At 56.8% G+C, this 18,405-nt stretch overlaps 1 protein-coding gene across 1 annotated transcript; it reads right to left on the bottom strand.

The window, feature by feature from the left end:
* Positions 1–1,030: 1,030 nt before the first annotated feature.
* LOC125339722 (L-gulonolactone oxidase) lies at positions 1,031–14,199 on the bottom strand. The gene is made up of 12 exons (XM_048330982.1): positions 13,984–14,199; positions 13,561–13,662; positions 12,500–12,625; positions 11,296–11,390; positions 8,955–9,045; positions 6,421–6,606; positions 5,987–6,094; positions 5,152–5,228; positions 3,921–4,070; positions 3,606–3,770; positions 1,594–1,684; positions 1,031–1,210 (listed from the first exon to the last, which is right to left on the bottom strand). Exons 1-12 carry the CDS (start codon positions 14,197–14,199, stop codon positions 1,082–1,084), a joined length of 1,536 nt encoding a protein of 511 aa, XP_048186939.1. The 3' UTR covers positions 1,031–1,081.
* Between the last annotated feature and the right edge of the window lie 4,206 nt (positions 14,200–18,405).

The following is an 18,405-nucleotide window of genomic DNA, read 5'->3' on the forward strand; positions in this document are numbered from 1 at the left end:
CGTCCTTGCAGGACTTGAGGGGGATTGCAGAGGGACTGGCTGAGCAAAGACAGCTCGCTCTAGAGGTCACAGTAGGAAGCCTTCCTCCTGCTACTTTGTGCATGGGCCCAGGGAAGGGAGTACTTTCTAGCAAAAGCAGTTTTTGAACACATCCCACGCTATGGGTGTGAAGTGGGAAGTCATTCTGATTTGATTCACATTTCCTTAGTTGTGATGTGGGCATCTCTTCACACATTTACTGCCTTTTGTACACCTTTCAACGATGACCTTTACACCTACGACTATTGAAGTCGTTGGTGCATTGGTTGATATCGAGTGGCTTGTATGAAGGTGCAGTTTTTTTTTTAATAGGTTCTGCATATTAGCCCCTTAGGGGACATGTGATTAAAATGTAAATTTCTGGAAGGCAGAAAGATATCTTAAGTTCCTTTTAACTCCTGCACAGGACTTGGCATATAGGAGGTCTTCACAGAACACTCCCTGAGAGCCACAAAGTATGAAACTAAGCGGGAAAAAGAAACACGGAGAACACTTCCTAAGCAAGCCAAGTCCTAGTTCCCCAGGAGCAGTAAGGCTGCGCTCTCAAAGAACTGCCCTGGAGGGAAGAGGCAGGTGGCAGGGCCCATCAGCTACCGCTCTCCTGAGAGACAAGCAGAAGGTCGGGCTGCGGGCGGCAGGAGATCAGGGGCCCTGCCTGGGAGAAGGCAGCCCTGGAGCAGCTGGGTGCACCCCTAAGGGTGCCCAAGGCCCTGCTGGATGGAAGGGAGCAGAGCCTACATGGCCTCAATGCGCAAGCTCTGGCTCAGGGGTCCGTGGTGAGGGAAGCTTCCACACCTGGCCGGCTCCTTCCAGATGCACCTGCCATAGGAAGGAGCCCCTTTCTCCTGGAAAGAGGTGTGATGGCTCTAGCTAGGGAAGTGGATGGACAGGCTCCGTGAAGATGGAGGTTTGGGTGGGAGGTGGCCGCCTGCTCAGAGCATGAGGGGGGGAAAGGCTGCCGGGCCTTGGCTTGTCAGGAGGCGGCTGGAGGAGAGGGGTGGGGGCTGGGAGAGGGGGGCCCGTGCCTGTTTCTTCTCCTGCCTCAGTAGAAGACTTTCTCCAGATAGGCGTTCAGGAACATTCCAGTGGGGTCCAGCTTCTCTCGGATGGCACAGAACTTGGGGAAGGCGGGGTACATTTTCTCAAAGTCCTTCCTGGTGCAGTTGTGGGCCTGTGGAAGCAAGCGGAAACAATGGGCCTCGCTCTCAGGCTTTCCTCCCCCCTCCCGCCCCCCTCCCCCCCAAGGCCCTGGTGCACACACTGGAGGGAGCCAACCAGAACCGGGGGACAGGGGCTGGAATGGAGAGCAGGGAGCGGCTGAGGCCACCACGGGACCCCAGCTTTAGCTTAGCAGCCGCTAAAGGGGCTCAAGGATGCCTGTTGTGTCCTGCTTACAGGCTCCCTAGGAGATCCAGAGCCCTGGGGCCCTGGCCTGGCCGGCAGGTCAGCCTAGATAGACACTTAGAGGAACAGGGAGGACCGGCGCCCCCTGGTGGAGGCCACGCACGCGCACGCTGCCCTGGGCTCCTGAACCGCTCAGCCCTCAAGCCCTACCTTGGCCCAGTGGGGCCGGCCTCCGTATTTCTTCATGATGGTCTCATAGGCCAACCAGTAGTCGAGCCGAGGCACGTCCTTGCCGTAGGGCCTGGAGGGAGGAGGCAAACGGGGGTGAGCCAGGCTCCAGGAAGACCCTTTCCCTACAACCAGCCCTCTCTCAGCAGGGCGCTGGGGACAGGAGAGCAGACACCGGCCCGGAGAGCTCCAGGTCGCCACGCAGCCCCGAAGGATCCTGAGGACGCGTGCCCCTCGTGCATTGTCTAATTGGAATCTGAATGTTGTTGTGAGCGTGAACAATCTTAGTCCAAGGCAGAGCATGGGTAAGAGAGTGGGCTGGAAACGTCCTAGCGCCTTCTGTGTCTCTCGTGCGCCTTGTGGGGGCCCTGCCACGTGAGCCCACAGTCTTCTGAGTAGATGGGGCGGTGGGCATGAGCCATCAGTGCTGGGCTACCTTGGTATAGTTTTGATAGAACCTTGAAATCTCAAGATCACCTTGTCGAATGTCTGGAAAATAGGACTACACAACCTACCGGATGCTGCCAGTCAAGTCTTCCTGGACTTCATTAAAAAAAAAAAAATTCAGATATGCATGTGGCAATGCACGCACACAGCTTTCCCCGGTGTGAATTTGCATTCCCAGGTAGAAGACGACAAACAAGAACACGGCCGGGGCTCGGGCCTCACCACACACCTGTCCTATGAGCTAAGCCCATGTTCCCTCATCACCACACACCTGTCCTATGAGCTAAGCCCATGTTCCCTCATCACCACACACCTGTCCTATGAGCTAAGCCCATGTTCCCTCAGTCTTCCCAGGCTCTCCAAGGAACTGTGTGTCCTTGAACTGTCCTCTGGGCTTCTCAGCAGTTTCTTTTATTGGGGGGGGTGTTCTCAGATGCTGGAGATAGATAAGAGTGAAGGAGGGGAAGGATGCCCTTTTGCAAAGCTAGAGAGAAGCTATGAAGAATGAGGATGCAGAAGGGAGGCAGGAGGACATTTTAGCAAAGGAAGTTTAGGAAAGATGAATTTCGGCTGCCCAGGGACAGGAGTCTCATCCTGAAGATGCTGCCTGTCTAATAAGGGGGGGTGGGGGGAGATGGGGCGGCCACAGGTGTGGGTGACAGCCCAGGACCCGGCAGAGCCACCACGGTGGGGAATGCAGGGGCAGAAGGTATCTGGGATCAAGCCCTGTCTTCTCTTATGCCTAACCCCAAACCCAATCTCAGAATCCTTGACACCGCCTCCGGGCTGTCAGATCACCAAGGGTGGGCACAGGAGCCAGAACACATTTGTTGTTCCATGATCTCTGCCTCCCACATGGGAGCTGTTCATAATCAATATTGGTTCACTACAAATGTAGACACCATAATCATATATTATAGATCAGAAATGAGAAAGGCACGGAAGCAGGGGGAAGCTATGGGAACTCAAAGGGGAGAGATGGTGTCCAGGTGCCAGGGTCAGAAGGTGGCATCAGAGCTGGCAGTGAAAGTGGAGAGGACAGCCTCCCACACAGTGGGCCTGTCAATCACCTGCACATGAAGGTCCCGCCCCACCCTGGCAGCGGGCCTGTCAATCACCTGCACATGAAGGTCCCGCCCCACCCTGGAAGTGGGCCTGCCAATCACCTGCACATGAAGGTCCCACCCCACCCAGGAAGTGGGCCTGTCAATCACCTGCACATGAAGGTCCCGCTCCACCCGGGAAGTGGGCCTGCCAGTCACCTGCACATGAAGGTCCCACCCACCCCGACAGCGGGCCTGTCAATCACCTGCACATGAAGGTCCCGCTCCACCCGGGAAGTGGGCCTGCCAGTCACCTGCACATGAAGGTCCCACCCACCCCGACAGCGGGCCTGTCAATCACCTGCACATGAAGGTCCCGCCCCACCCGGGAAGTGGGCCTGCCAGTCACCTGCACATGAAGGTCCCACCCACCCCGTCAGCGGGCCTGTCAATCACCTGCACATGAAGGTCCCGCCCCACCCAGGAAGTGGGCTTGCCAGTCACCTGTACATGATGATGTTCATGTAGCAGCTGTCCCTCTGGAAGCAGGGGCTCAGCAGGATGTCATCACCCCTGGTGAAGCGCACCTCCACGGGGAAATGGGCCACCACCTTAGGGTTAGCTTCCAGCATGTTCTTCAGCTCCAGAAGGGCCTCTTTGGTCTTCTCTCTGCTCCCAGCCCAGGTGATCAGAATGCAGACATCAGGGTGGGTCAGAGAAGTCAAAGGCCTGTCCCTGAGGCTCTGCCTGGGCGCCCAGTCTCCCCGGTGACTGGCAAGGATCCTGACTCCTCTTGGTGGCCCGGGGAGAGGAGCCTACCTGGGGATGGCCCAGTCCTGGACGTGCTGCTTGAATCGGCACTCGTAGGTGAAGATCTTGTGGCTCACATGGCTGTTCTCCCTCTTGCGGGTGAATAGCAGCCAGAAGAAGAAGCGGTTGATCCAGGCCACGAGGCACGGCAGGAAGGTGCTGCGGGGGACAGGGCAGGGAGGTGTTGGGCAGAACGGGGGAGCAGAATAACTGTAACACCTGGTGTTCACCCTGTGCCAGGCAGGGCGTCAAGTTGTTTCCAGACCTCGCTCTGACATACTCCACTGCTCGGGAGACCTTGTTGTTTCTCCCTCCAGGCCAACCTGCTGGGTTGAGTCACCGGCCATCATTGATAACTATCTGGACAGTTTTCAGTGCCTCATCACCTCATGGGACACAGGTCTCTGTCTCAAAGCTTTAACCAGATTGTTGGGGCAAGGTTTTAACTTTAGCAGGCTGTCGACAGATTTATTTCCCATCAGATCCCATACCTCTTAATTATTGTGGTATTACGAAGCTAATGGAGCTGGGCACTAGTGCTCACACCTAGCTCCTCATCCTAGCTCCTCGGGAGGCTGAGATCTGAGGGGGAGAATCCCTCTTTGAAATCAGCCGGGGCAGGAAAATCTGTGAAACTCTCAGTTCCAATTGATCATCAAAAAGCTGGAAGTAAGTGGAAGTGTGGCTCAAGCGGTAGAGCTCCTCCAACTTTGAGCAAAGAAAGCCAGGTGAGAACGTGAGGGCCGGATGTCAAGCTGCAGTGTCAACACCAGAAAGAAGCTAATGAGGTCTTCGTCCCAGAAGAACGGGCATCTGTTCCCAGCCACTGTTTCCCTCGGTAAAGTGGCGCTCATTTCCTCGACTGCAAATTTAAGGTAAGGCATCACCTTCGAGGGGAGGTTTCATAAGTTAAAAGAAGGCAGGGCCCTCAGCGCAGTGCTTGGGATCCAATCAGCACCGAGCACATTGCAAACCTTTGGCCGTGTCTGTGCCTCACTCAGAGAAGGGCTTACAACCATGGAAAGAAAATGACAAGAGGCGTACTTGTCCATCATCTCTGAGCTGAGGGCTAGGCATGGGCTCACAGTGCAGGCAGGCACATCCATGATGAACTCCACTGTCTAGACCTGGGAGACAGACTCAGCTGGCTTGCATAAAGGTAAGGTGCTACTCTTCTGATGGGGAATGCATCCTCCACTGCACATGGCACATGCTATGCAAAGATCCCATTGTATCCTACCTGGTCCAGAGCAGGAACTCCAGCAAGTGGAAGCCAATGGCATAGTCCCAAAACCAGCTGGCTGAAGAGGACGGTGGCTGGGGAGGAGAATTGGTCATTAGTTCAGCACAGGGTTGAGCTGCCTTCTGACCTGTTTATCACAGTGTCCTCTTAGGGGCATGTGTTCTGGGAGTGGCTTCAAGCTGGGGAGGAAGGACGAAAGGAGGGCACCCACAGGACCACTGAAGGCCTGACCCCCAGTTTCCTTGCCCTGCATCATTTTCCTTTTCATGATTCTTTCTGTGTGTGTTCACTGATTTCGCACAAGATAAAGACGTGCGTTTGTCCTCACGCTTGTGGTCCACTCCGGAGGAGCTCTAAGCTGGCCCCTACACACAGAGGGTTTCATGGTCGTTTGTGCCGAGTGATCGCTTTGCTTTCTTCCATGGGAAGCAGACATGGGTGAGAGCTACAAGCACTCTCTTCTACTGCCAACTGGAAATGGGGAGATCAGGGAAGAGGGACGTGTGAGGCTTTCTGTGGTCCATCCCAACTGTCTGGGACGCTACTCCACCCTGCCCAGTCCTGCCTGTCCTCACTCTCCTCCTCCTTACACCGGGGCACACCCCTGCACGTCCCTACTCTCGGACACACTGGGCCTCCATTGGCTGCCTTTTCTCCTTTCTTCCGCACGGCTGGCCCATCGTCCTTGCTCCTCAAACTCAGCGTTAGCCCCCCGTCACCGGCCATGGGGGTGGCTGCAGGGGTGCGGTGATGAGGGGGGAGGCTTTGGGCCGGTCTCCGCAGCCCCCCGGCTCCGGGCTGCTGTGCGCGGCCGGGCACGGGCAGTGCTCACCTTGTGGGTGTGGTCCTGGTAGATGACGCTGACATTCTCACTGTGTGGGAACCAGAGGAAGCGGAAGTACTCCGACTTGTTCAGATGACTGTCCAGGTTGTCCAGGACCTGGCCCGGCGGTGGGGGTGGGGGTGGGGGAGACACTGCGTTGGTGGTGGGAAGGTGGTGGGGGGAGGCCTGGAAGTGACGGTCCAGTGAGCCTCCGCTTCTCACCAGCAGATGGCCACTGGGAGAGGGGCGCGTGTCATCACCCGGAGGCCCGGGTTGTCGCCAGGAGCCATCTTGCTCAGAGGAAAGAGTATGGCGGTCCCATCCTCCCCCCCCCACCCCCCCAGAGGCCTGAAGATGCGTGGGGGATGCCATGGCGGGCGGTGGGGGGTGGGGACACTCCTGTCCCAAGTCCCCTCTCCATCCGCCGGCACTGGGCCCCGTACCTCCTTCAAGGTGGAGGGGAAGGACGTCTCCAGCAGGTGGAACTGAGGCACGCACTGCAGCGTGACGGTGAGGATGACGCCGAGGCAGCCCAGGTGCACCCGCGCGGCCTGGAACACGTCCGCGTGGCTGGACTCGGAGCACTCCAGCAGGGCCCCGTCGGCCGTCAGCAGCGTCAGCGCCACCACCTGGCGGGGGAGGGAGCCGCGCGTGGGAGCCGGGCGTCCCCCAGCCAGGCAGCGCAAGGGCGGGTGTGCCCCAAAGGACGGATTCCCGGCCCCATCATCCCGACTGGATTTGTTCCTCCTTGGTGACACAGAGTCGCCCCGATATCCAGAGACGCCCCCGAGGAAGGACGGCGGGTTTCTGCAGGCCGCTCATCTCCCCTTGACCCCCCCCCCCCTTCCGCGGGGGACCTCTCTCATGGCCGTTTAAGTCCTGCTCCATGCTCCGCGCCTTGCTAATTTGGATGGAAATTGCTTCTGACAAGTGTAGTCGGCGCCAGGGCGCTGGGGGCGCGAGCACGGTTACAGCTGAACTAATTCCGATTAGCAGCGACCAAAGACAGGAGGAGAAAGAGGCAGAAGCGGGGCCCAGCTGGGCCAGGGAGCTTCGGCTTTTACCAGAGCTAGATCCAGAGCGGCGGATGAGAGCTCACCTGGGAAATGCTTCCAGAAAGATCTAAAAACCTGGGCGGGGTGGGGCTGGGGATTTATCAGAGGAGGCCCGGGGGCTTCAACTCAGGGCCTTGGTTGGTACTGTCTCCCAACTCTCTTGCTCAAGGCTAGTGCTCTGCCCTTCGAACCAGAGCTCCACGTCTTGCTTTTCGGTGGCTGATGAGTCTTGTGGACTTTCCCCGCACAGGCTGGCTTTAAATAGAGACTCAGCCTCCTGAATAGCTAGGATTACAGACCTGAGCCTCGGGCACCTGGCTTTGTCCAACTATCACTGACTATTCACTCCATAGAATTTAACATAAGCATTAAGCTAGATTTATATGCTGTTATGCATATTTTGCATATGCATATGCATGATTTTGAACATCTCTATTTCCTCCTCTGTGAAGAGAGGAGGAATGACAGGAATAACTAACTGCCTCAGAAGGTTGGCAAGGAACGCATGAGAGGTGAGGTCATGAGTCATCAAAGGGCCTGGTGCACAGCAGATGCTAGAGCTGTTGGTCCCTCTTCCCCTTGCTCCTTGCTGTCACGGTTGGACTTTGGAAAGCGTCCAGAGGCTCCTGTGTGAAAAGGCTCGGCTGCATGCTGATGGACTTCTGGGAGGTGATAGCGAGAGAGAGGGAGGTAGGAGCTCCAAGCCCACCCGTGGACACCCTCGAGGGGTGTGTAATTTGATAGCATTAGAGAGAGGGGGTAGGAGCCTAGGAGGAGAGGTTTGGTCAGAGGAAGTAGGTCACTGAGAAAAGGATCTAGCTGTTTATCCTGGAAGGACCTAGCTACGCCCTTCCACCATGTTTCTGACTCGCCACAGGCCTAAAAGTAATGGAGCCAACAAACTGTGGACTGAACTCTCCCTCTGGAATCATGAGCTTAAACCTCTTGTTCTTTAAGTTGGTTCTCTCTGGCGTTTTGCCACAGCGACCGACAGACACCTCTCCCATGCGTTTAAAGTGTAAGGTCTAATGGCCGCTCGCTCCTTTGGTTTCAAGCGTGCTCATCTGGGCTTCCCGAGAGAAGTGGCCTGTAAATTCTATGTGTCCTTTCCTTCTCCGATCCTAGGGTACATCTGCTTGATATGTGAATCCCGGTTAGTGGCCTTTGACCCCGGGGCAAATCTTGTGGGGTGGCTCTTGGGGCATTTTCACCTCTGGTTACCCCTGTGCTATCTTGGACAGTGAGCCCCACTTTGATAAGCAGATGGCAAAGTCGTCAAAGGAGCCATTAAAGTGGCTGCCCATCAGGCCCTTCCTACCCAGGCGAGAAAGCTAAAGGCCTTTCCCCCCCTCAACAAAGGTCATTCCTGATAATGACGTCTCGAGTCACTACTGGCTGGGCACCAGTTCATGTTTTGTACCCATGATCGTAGCCCGATAGATTCTCACTCTCCCGGGGCTAGATTTTCCTGTACTGGGGATTTGAACTTAGGGCTTTATGCACGGTATGGTGGGGGGGGGGGGGTGCAGATAAACATTTACCATTTGAACCACATCTCCAGCCCTTTTTGTCAGTGTTTTGCTTTTGAGATGGCATCTTGGTAACTTTGCCTGGGCTGGCCTCAAGCTTGTAACCCTTCTCCCTCTGTGATTATGGCTGTGCAATAGTATAACTGCCTGGCTTCGCGCTTCTTCTTAACCGATAATCTTCGCAGTAGACATTAGGCAGCCGACCCGCACGACTCTATGCAGAGAGAGACGGCTCTGGCTTTGATTCCCAAACTGGGCCTCTTAGCCACTTCCTCAAACTGGACACTTGGGGAGTGCGACCTTTAGGGAATGTGTTTTTTTTTTGGGGGGGGGCACATCTGCCAGAGCCCTGGTGGCGTGGGGGGCGGCGCAAGTGGAGGCAGGAGGGCTTACCTGGGTGGGCAGGATGCCGTGCTTGACGCCGGTGTTGTGTGTTCCAGACCCAATGACGCCCCCCGCTGTCACGTCGGACACGGCTCCCAGACTACGGGGACAAGAGGGATGGCAGTCAGACTCCCCTGGATGGGGTGCGAGCCCCGAAGGGTCGACGAGTTTGCTCATCCTCGGCCAGCAAAATCTCCACTCGGCCACGGCTCCTCCGCACCGAGTCCCCACAATGCCTCCCGGATGGACGTTCCTTGGTTCCCGTCGATCACATGAAGATCCCAGCTGATTTCGCCCTTTCTCCCCGTGCTTTGAGGACAGCAGGAAGAGGCTCCGTTACCTGCTCGACGCAGAGAGAGCCTCGGGGGCTGCGGGAGCCCCAAGGCCAGGCTGTGTCCCTCAGCCCGGGGCTCCCCAGAACAAGTGGGAGGGAGGCCCGTGCCTATGGCGGACGGATCCCTAGGGGACGCGCATCCCGTGGATTCCCCGCTCAAGAACGGAGAGGCAGTTTTCTCGGAGACACCCAGCCCCAGCTTAAGGGAAGGAAGCGGGTATTTGCTGAGGGTCGGGGTCACTGCTTCCTGGGTAGCGATTGATTGATTGCCCGCATGACCTCGGCTCCCGCGGGGAGGGGGGGATCTAAACGATCTGGCTTCAGCGCAGACGCGGCCCTCCGGGCAGGTACAAGAAAAATCTCCCCTTGTACCAGGTGAGGAGAGGGGCGTCCGCCCGGGGGCTGACTGGCGGTACGGGAAGGAGGATGCAGTGTTCACAGCGAGGAAAATGAGCCGGAGCTGATGCCATCTATCAGACACTTGGTATGCGGGCCGCCTGAATGCACCTCGTTCTCTAAGCACCCTGATTGATTTTCTAGGCCAGCTCTCTGGACTCTACTCTGACGGCATGGGGTGGGCGGGGGGGAGTCCTGCGTGGGGGGGTGGGGAGGGCTAGCCTAAGGTGGAATCGGGGCTGTGCTGCTGGCGGAAGCTTCCTGGTGACATCCTGCCTTGGCCTCAGTTTCCCTCGCTGTAAACGGGGGTTCACGAGGCTGCCCCCACACAGCAGGTGTGACAAGGAGATGTCTCCGGCACCCAGCGTGCTGCCTGACCTGAGGTGCCGTTCCTGTCCTCTGCCCTGCGGGCCCCGGGATGCTCACAGCTCTTTTCCAGAAGCTTCCCCCCGGATGCTGTCCCTGGACATGCTGGTGAGAGGCCGCTGGTGCCTCGTGGGGGGAAGGCCAGGGTCCCCACGGGAAGCCAGAGGCACAGCACAGACGTTCCCACACGCGGACGCTTGTGAGGCAGGAAAACATGTCAAGTCTTGTTGTCACTGGTCATGGCCTCGGTCCCGCCATCTGTTTATAGGCCTCTGGCAGTACACACACACACACACACACACACACACACACACACGTGCACACACACACAGAGCCAGGGCTTGGGCTCATGCCTGGTCCCTCTGTCTGGAGCCCTGCCTTCTCCTCCTTCGCAGGCAATGTCGCCTTCATCTCACTCCCCGGCCCCTTGCAGGCACAGAACAGGTCTGGGCTGATGGAGATGTAACACAGGCCCTGTCTACCGACGGGAGCCCCGCCGAGTCCACACCGCCCAGTGGGCTGTGTCGGAAACCGTCGCCCGGGAGCGTTCGCATCGGCCCCTGCGCCTGCCTGCTCTCTCGCCAGAGCCTCTGGCAGATGGGCTCTGGGTTTCCTTCACGCTTGCCTCTTGAGGGCCCGAGCAAGGCCCTACCCATGGAAGACACGCTGCAATGGCGGAGTCGTCACCATCTCAGAGAGGCAGGAAAATGGCTGCCTGAACGCCAAGCAACCACGATGCCCCGGGGCCGAGGGAAGGCAGGCCCACCGAAAGCAGACCGCCCCTCCACACGTGAAGACCAACCACAGACATCAGCTGCAACGAGGCTGTGGTACCAGTGTTCACAACAGCTCTGGCCACTTCTGGCCTTTTCTGTATGTGTGGTGCTGAGGAATCGAACCCAGGGCCTCATGTATACGAGGCGAGCGCTCTACCCCTAGGCCATATTCCCAGCCTGTGATGGTTAAGTTTTTAGAAACACTCCACTCACGCGCGTCCCACTCTGTCTGAGACGATTGCTGAATGCTCAGCTTGGGTGCGATTCTTTCTGTTCCTGTGTACCCTTCCCGGAGCCCATGGAGGATGGGCTGGGAGGCCCTTGACGGGGAAGACGGGTTCCTGAGAAAAAGGTTCCTCTGAGACATTTTTTCTCTCAGGTTCCCAGCAGGTCCTCCAGGGTCAGGCCCATGCTAGAGCGGGACGTGGTGACCTCCCCCGTGCCCCCCGCGCCCCGTGATTGCATAGAGGGCTCTTACTTGGACAGGGACAGGCCGTGTTTATCCAGCTGCGGGTGCAGATCAGCCAGGAGGATGCCAGCTTCCACCGTCACCTGCTGCTTCTCCTTGTCCACCTGCAAGAGCCAAAGCAGGCGGCTCCCGCTGGTCACTCCCCCTCACACAGTGGGGCTCTGCGGGAGTGTGTGTGTGTGTGTGTGTGTGTGTGTGTGTGTGTGTGTGTGTGTGTCCAGGCCTGCAGTCGTTCCCCGTGGTCAAAGGGTCGCCCAGCCTGCGGACGTGGGGCTCTGAGCAGGCACTTGGGAGTCCCGGGAGGAGGGTCACGGGGCACAGTCAGGGCGGAGACGTCCCCAGACCGGTGTGTGCCCTCCGCAGCACCCCCCACCCCCGCCCCGCAAAGGTGAAGCTATGCAAAGCAAGCGGCGACAGGGAGCAGGGCCCCCAGAGCGTCGCCTGCTCTGGGTGGAGTGGCACTCCCTCTGGCCCTCTCTGCGGGACCACTGGGGCCCTGGCCAAGGCTGAGAGCCGGAGGAGAATGGGTGGAGACCTAGGGGGCCGTGTGGCGCCGTGCCCAGCGGCCGCCCGGGGCGGTACGGACAGTGCCCATGTCACACGGGGGACGCTGAGATCCCAGAACTCCAAGTCGCTGGCCCGCGGTCACCCCGCATGAGCGGCGGCAGTGCCGCCCCGGCGCGCGGACAGAGCTCAGGAAAGGCGATGCCGAGCTCCGTCCTCACTGAGGAGCAATCAGAGCTAATCACCGCCACGGCGGACGGCTCGGCTGGAATATTCTCCTAACGGGTAGAAATCGTCGGCGTGGGCAGATTGAGAAACTAGAGAGCAACGTGGATCCTAGCTAGCGGGCTGCTGGGAGGGTTGTTTACCTAGCGAAACCTACAGATCAGGGGAAGCTGGGAAGGGAAGAACAACAGCCCCAAGCAAGGGGCTGGCCTAGTCCTGGATCTGTGTCCAGGTCAGCCCACGACCCTCTCTGGCTTTCAGTCTCCACTTCTAAGTCAGCTCGGTCCCACCGTGGGCTCCTCTGGGTTAGTCGTTGCGAGCGGCCCTTTTGGGAGTCGGATTTTCTACTCCTGCTGTAGCAAAGGGCGGGGTGGTGGGGCTCGGGCAGAGCTGAGGGGCGGCCTGAGCAGGCCCAGGGAGGGCTCGGGGTGTTTCCTTCGGGAACTGTCCAGGGTGGGTGCAGACCCAGCAAGCGCCCCAGTACCTTCAGGACCCGGTTCATCTTGCCCATGTGGATCATGAAGCCGTCGGTGCAGGCGATGTCGGAGGGCGAGTGGCCTCCGCCCACCACCTTCACCCGCTTGTTCTGCTGCCTGGCCAGGGCCAGCACCTGCCAAGACAGCGGGAGTCAGGCCTTTCTCAGAGACGCCAGCGCGCATGCAAGAGCCTGGGCCGGCCTGCAGGGGGCGCGCGGGCCCCGGGCGCTGACCCCGGGCCTCAGAGGCCCCAGACTGCAGCGCCGCTTCTCACTCTAGAAAGTTGACAAGGCCTAGACGCTATCTTTAGGTCCCCTTAGGGGTGTGCGTGCGTGTGTGTGTGTGTGTGTGTGTGTGTGTGTGTGTGTGCGCGCGTCCTCCCTCCCTCCTTCCTTTCTTCTCTCTCTCTCTCTCTCTCTCTCTCGAGCCATAGCACCACCTTCAGTTTTCTACTAGTTTGTTGAAGAAAAGAGTCTCATGGACTATTCTGCCCAGGCTGGCTTTGAACCTCAGCCCTCAGATCTCACTCAGCCTCCCGAGTAGCGAGGATTACAGGTGTGAGCCAACAGCACCTGGCCCACCCTTCCTTCCTTCCTTCCTTCCTTCCTTCCTTCCTTCCTTCCTTCCTTCCTTCCTTCCTTCCTTTTCTTTCTCCCTCCCTCCCTTCCCTTTTTTATTCTGCAATGCTGGGGCTAGAACCCCAGTCCTCACACTTGTAGGCACATGCTCTCTTCTGTGGAGTCACACCCCTCCCCTTTGTTTGTATTTAAGCCTGGGCTTCTCTGGCGTTCCCCCCCCCCAACCAGACCTCCAGTCCACCCCCCACCCCCCACCTGAGTACCAAGGCTTCTCAAGGCTGGGACAATGGCAAGAGTTTTGTTTTTCCACCATCTCTTCCAGGCCTCGCACAAGTAGGTGGTGCTAAAGAGGACCGGGTGCCCACTACCGAGTAAGCTAACCCAATCGCTTTCCCTGTCGGTTTCCCGCTCAGACCTCCGCTCAGCCAGCGAGACCAGGCCGTGGCCTCCCGGGCTGAGCGCTGGGCCTGGCGGCGTGGAACCAGCCCCACCTCTCTGATCTCTTCCACGGATGTGGGCTGGTAGTACATCTCTGGGCAGCAGCCATAGGTCTTGGCCCAGTTTTGGAACTGGAATCCTTTGTGTCCGTGGACCTATGGTAGGAAACATCCAGTTCATGTTCCGACTCCACCCTTGTGGTGTCGCCAGCCCCCCCCACACACTGTGGGGCGAGGGGGGGTGTGGGGGGCAGCCAGGCCACAGGGCAAGTGCAGGCTCCCTTTGCCCCCAGCAGCAACCAGGTCAGGGCCAGTGGGAAGATCAAAGTGTGTCGGAAGCTGTGAAGCCACGCGGCCCTGCCCAGGGCCTCCTGGTCAGGGGAGTGGACTGCCTGGAGAGCTCTGTCCATTCTTAGGGCAAGGGAGCGAGATGAGATCAAGGGCAGGGGGTCTGGGAAAGCAGGGCCGGGCCTGCACCGGAGGCCTTGCACGGGGCTGGGTGGAAGGAGCAGCGGCTGAGCCGGAGCTCAGGGAGGGGCCCTGGCTGCGGAGCGCGGGGGGCGCCGGGGCGCGGCAGATTCCTGCATCCGGGACGGGGCTGGTTGGAGCAGCTCTCGGACAGTGCAGTCCCCTGGCCTCTAAGCCACAGCTTGGGGTCACTGGGCTAACTCCCCCATCGTTGGACACCACCATGTTGCCAGATACTACCTCAGTCCCCTCCCTGTCTCATGTCTAACGTAGGCTGCAATGATGACACGGGATAATGCTAAAAGTAACTTCCCCAAGCCCACACTGCAAGGCACGGGGGTCCAGGCCAGGCCTCCCCCTCCCCCCCAGACCTGCCCAGCACCCCAGCACCTCCCCGGAGCCTCCACTTTCCTGCAAGAGGGTCCTCATGACCGTCCTGCTGGCCTGCCCCAGGGCCTTGGACCGGGCTCGGTTTTCTCTTCCCACCTGTACCCGGGCCGCCACAGGCCCTTACCATGGCTCCAGCGGTCAGTGGCCTCGCTGGCTCCGACTTTCTTCCGGAACGGAGCTCCGGGCAGCAGGTACGGGGACGCGTCAGCCTCGGCGAGCGCAGGCTGAGTCTGATGCCACAAGCATGGCGAGGGGCTTGGGGCCCGGAGGCAGGTAAACAGTGCGGGGGCCAGGCCCCGCCCACAGGGCAGAGGTCATGGCCTCCGGGCTTTGGAGCCCCTGGCCGGCTAGAAGGCCCAAAGGCCGATCTTCAAAGCTGCCTGGTCTCCCAGCCCAGCCCTAGGGATCCTCTGGAGCCAAAGAACCACTTCCAGCTTCCAAACCAGATCCTCAACACCACAGAGCAGGAGGGCTATGATTGGGGAGATGGGGAGGGGCAGACTGGGTGCCCAGGCAGAGAGAGGGGCTCACGGGACCAACTGTGCAGCTGAAGCCGCAGCCCCCCCAGTGTGGGGTGTGTCTGTTAGAGCAGGGAGGCCCTGCTAGGAGGACACAGAAAAGGACCTCAGGGCTGCAGGCCCTGCCTTCTCGCAGAGAGAGCCCTGTCCTTCCCCAGACCCACGCGCTGCCCAGCGAGGCTTTCCCATGGATGCCCCCGGGTTGCCTGCCAGCCTGCACTTCGCCAGGCCCTGACTCCTCTCGGGTAAACTGGGAGAAGTCCCGCCACGGGGGCCAGAGGCACACGCGTGTCACACAGAACCGTATTCCTGACAAGCTGCCCACGGTGGGCGCGTGCACGCGTGTGCAGGTATCGTGCCTGCATGTAGGTGGGCACGTGTGAATACGTGTATATGCGTGCGTGTAGGAGGGCACGTGTGCCCGTGCGTGTATATGCGTGCATGTGTGTGTTTGGGCATGCATGTAGAGTCACATTCACTAACGACACACTATGAGGTGAGTGAGCCTTGGTCTTAGGGGTGACAAACCTTCAGGGAAGTGGGAGTTAAGAAGACCAGTCTTGAAGGGCAAGCGGTTAAGATAAGATGTCCAGAAGTCAGTCACTCCGAGGAGAGACACGAGGCAACCTGGGCCGAGAAGACGAAGGTCACCAACAGCACATGTACTAAGCCAGGGCAGTGTAGAACAAAACGAATGGCTTTTCTAGGTGACAGGGAGCAGATTCTTGCTGGTGAGTGGCCAGTGGGGATGAATATGAGAAACACCAGTGTTCTGTAACAACCTTTATTCTATTTGTGTGCTGAAAAATCACATGCAAAGGCCTGTGAAAGGAGCAAGACCCACAGCCAGGAACGAGGCAGGACAGACAGAATGTGGAGACAGGGAAACGATTATTTTCAACGAATGTCAACAGGGCTAGACTCAAGTAAACAGAGAGAAAGCAGTTAAGTTCTCCTCCCGCCACGCCTTCTTTTTGATGTTTAGTTTCAAGGAAGACCTTAAGGGGCTTGTCTAAATCTGCCTGGTCCTTTGGGAAGGTAAAGATCTGAGCACTCTTTCTTCTGCATTAGGTAAAAAACAGAAAGAATGAAAGATTTGTCCAGCACACAGAAGCCCTGAAGGTTACTTGGGTTTAGTGTGAGCTTCACCCATCATCCCCACCTCAAATCCTGGTGTAAGGATTAGGAGTTGCTAGACTGATTTGTTTAGGTTTGGAAGAATAAAAGCTACAGGTAAGCGCTGCCCTTTGAGTGCTGGACTTCCATTTCCTGCAAGGAGATGGGGGCGGGGCGGGGGGAGCCCAGGAAATGTTTCTCTGGTTTTCTACTTCAATAAACCTGTGTTTAAACTTTCCCCTTGACCTGAGATCTGCTGAAATGAAATATGGCTGCACTAATACACCTCCTTATAAACCTTCTGTCCGTGACTATCTCCGCATGGTCCCCTGGCATGGCTGGGACAGATTCTTTCTTTTTTTAGCATGGACCACTGTAGGAAGAGGACAAGCAAACATTAGCCCACCTTCTGCCATCCGGAGACATGCTTCAGACGTGAGCTGTAGGTTTAAATAGACAAGGAGTGAGGGCCGGTGGGAGGGAGGTCCACACAGCTATTAAACAGGCTGGGTCCCAGGTGTGGTCTACCGGCTCAGCCCTCTACTTGGGAAGGTTCTGGCGTTCCTGTTCTAGGTAGCTGTTATCATAATCATTATGTATCGGAATAAACAAGAGTTCCCGTCCTGGGGGAAAGGAGGGACAATTATTTCGTCTTTGTAAAGATATGGTCAATCAATCCTTTTCTTCCTGGACTAGAAAGTGACTTCGGACGGAACAATTCAGAGAAGACAGATACAAAATGGAGGCGAGGCTGTCCAGCTTTTGTCCTGCTTTGAGTTAAGTCCTAAGCCTCCCAAAGAAGTCAGCCTCTTTGAATCCCACAGTGTGGATCTGCCGGACACTTTCCAGCTCCTGCCCACTGGGGGGCGCTAGGCCCAGCCTGAGCCCATTACATCCATGGTGGATATTGCCTTTAGTAGGAAAAAAAACCAGTCACGTGACAATGAAAGTCAACAGAAATCATGCAAATCAGTTATTTCCATCTGTGCTGCCACCTTCTTATGATTGAAGAAGAAGGTTCTTTTTATTGTTGTTTATTTCTCCTTGTTTGAAGGACTCAGCTCAGTAAGTAACTGCTGACTCCATTCGTGTCCAATATTAATAGGCAAAGACATGAATATTGCCAGTTCAGCAATCTCTGGAGAGATTTAGACCTTTCCCCTCCCAGACTCGCTAATCAATAAGAGGGAAATGCTTTATATACCGTTTGTATCTGGCTCTCAACCCCTGTGTTCTCACCGTGCATATTTTGAAGGATCTCTAACAATTTCTGGTCTGTGGGTATGACTTTCTCTGCTCGGTTGGCTCTGTCTCTTTAACATATAAGGTCAAGTGTCACTAAGTGGAGACAGGATAACCCAAAGGTACCCAGGCTATTCAGAACCCAAGGTGATGAACACTAACCCGCTCTTGCAGGTATTCAAACTGTAACACCACACCTCTGGGTAGGGTTTTCTCAGAAATCCTCTCTTTGAGTCATATAAACAAAGAATTGTCCTTGAGGTTCTCCTATAGCCATGCTGTGTGCTAAGGTATTGTGCCTGCAGCTTGGGCATTGAAATCACTGGAGAGTGAATTTCCAGAAAAAAACCCAAACACCTTAGGTCTTTGTCTATGAGCTTAAAAAAAAAAAAAAGCTTGTTCATTTTTCAATTTGTTTGGCTTGACTGGAGTTTGAATCAGGACTATGGGCTTTCCAGGCAGGCACTTTCGACTGGAGTCATGTCTCAAGGCCTTTGAGACACATACTTGGTTTTTGCTTGAGTGACTTGGGACCATGATCCTCCCATTTATGCTTCCCACTGTAGCTGGGATGACAGGCACGGACCACTGTGCCTACCTTTTTCTGTGGAGATGGTGTCTCAAGAACCGTTTCACCTGGGCTGGCTGGGAAGCTCAGTGGTCTTCATCTCTACCTGCAGAGCAGCTAGGACTAGAGGCACGAAGCCTCGTGGCTCAGTCAAGACACCAGTTTTAATGGATTAGGATGTGAGTTTCCAATGGTGGAGACTCGGGAGACAACACTCCCAAGCTGTAGCACCTTGGTGTGTGTACTTTAAAACGAAGGACATTAGGAAGGGCAGAAACAATTCCTCCGACCTCCTCCTCGTCTCCTGCTCTTTCTTCTCCTTTAGAACCAGTCACCAAGACCAGAATTCTTTTCCTCACATCAGTCATAGAACCTAGAAACTTCTCCAAACAGAGCTGTCCCATCTGGAAAGACCCCTTTCTGCTTTCTCTAAGGAAATCAGGCCTCACAGAAAGAAAGGCCACTAAGACTCTGATGATGCACTCCAGTGCCTTTCCCTAACTCTACTATGAGATCAGACTCACTCTTCATAGAACCCATGCATATAAAGTACATTTCCTGGGGTCTTTATGTCTGTGTTTTAGAAAACTCTCTTGT

The sequence above is a fragment of the Perognathus longimembris genome, chromosome 21, assembly GCF_023159225.1.
Source record: "Perognathus longimembris pacificus isolate PPM17 chromosome 21, ASM2315922v1, whole genome shotgun sequence".
Taxonomy (NCBI): Eukaryota; Metazoa; Chordata; class Mammalia; order Rodentia; family Heteromyidae; genus Perognathus; species Perognathus longimembris.

Coding starts and splice junctions, on each gene's coding strand:
- LOC125339722 (XM_048330982.1), bottom strand. CDS start 14,199: ATGGTGGTGTCCAACGATGGGGGAGTTAGCCCAGTGACCCCAAGCTGT. Junction 6,607..8,954: donor ACGGCATCCTGCCCACCCAG/GTAAGCCCTCCT, acceptor CTCCCCCGCCAG/GTGGTGGCGCTGACGCTGCT. Junction 1,211..1,593: donor GCCGGCCCCACTGGGCCAAG/GTAGGGCTTGAG, acceptor TTGCTTCCACAG/GCCCACAACTGCACCAGGAA.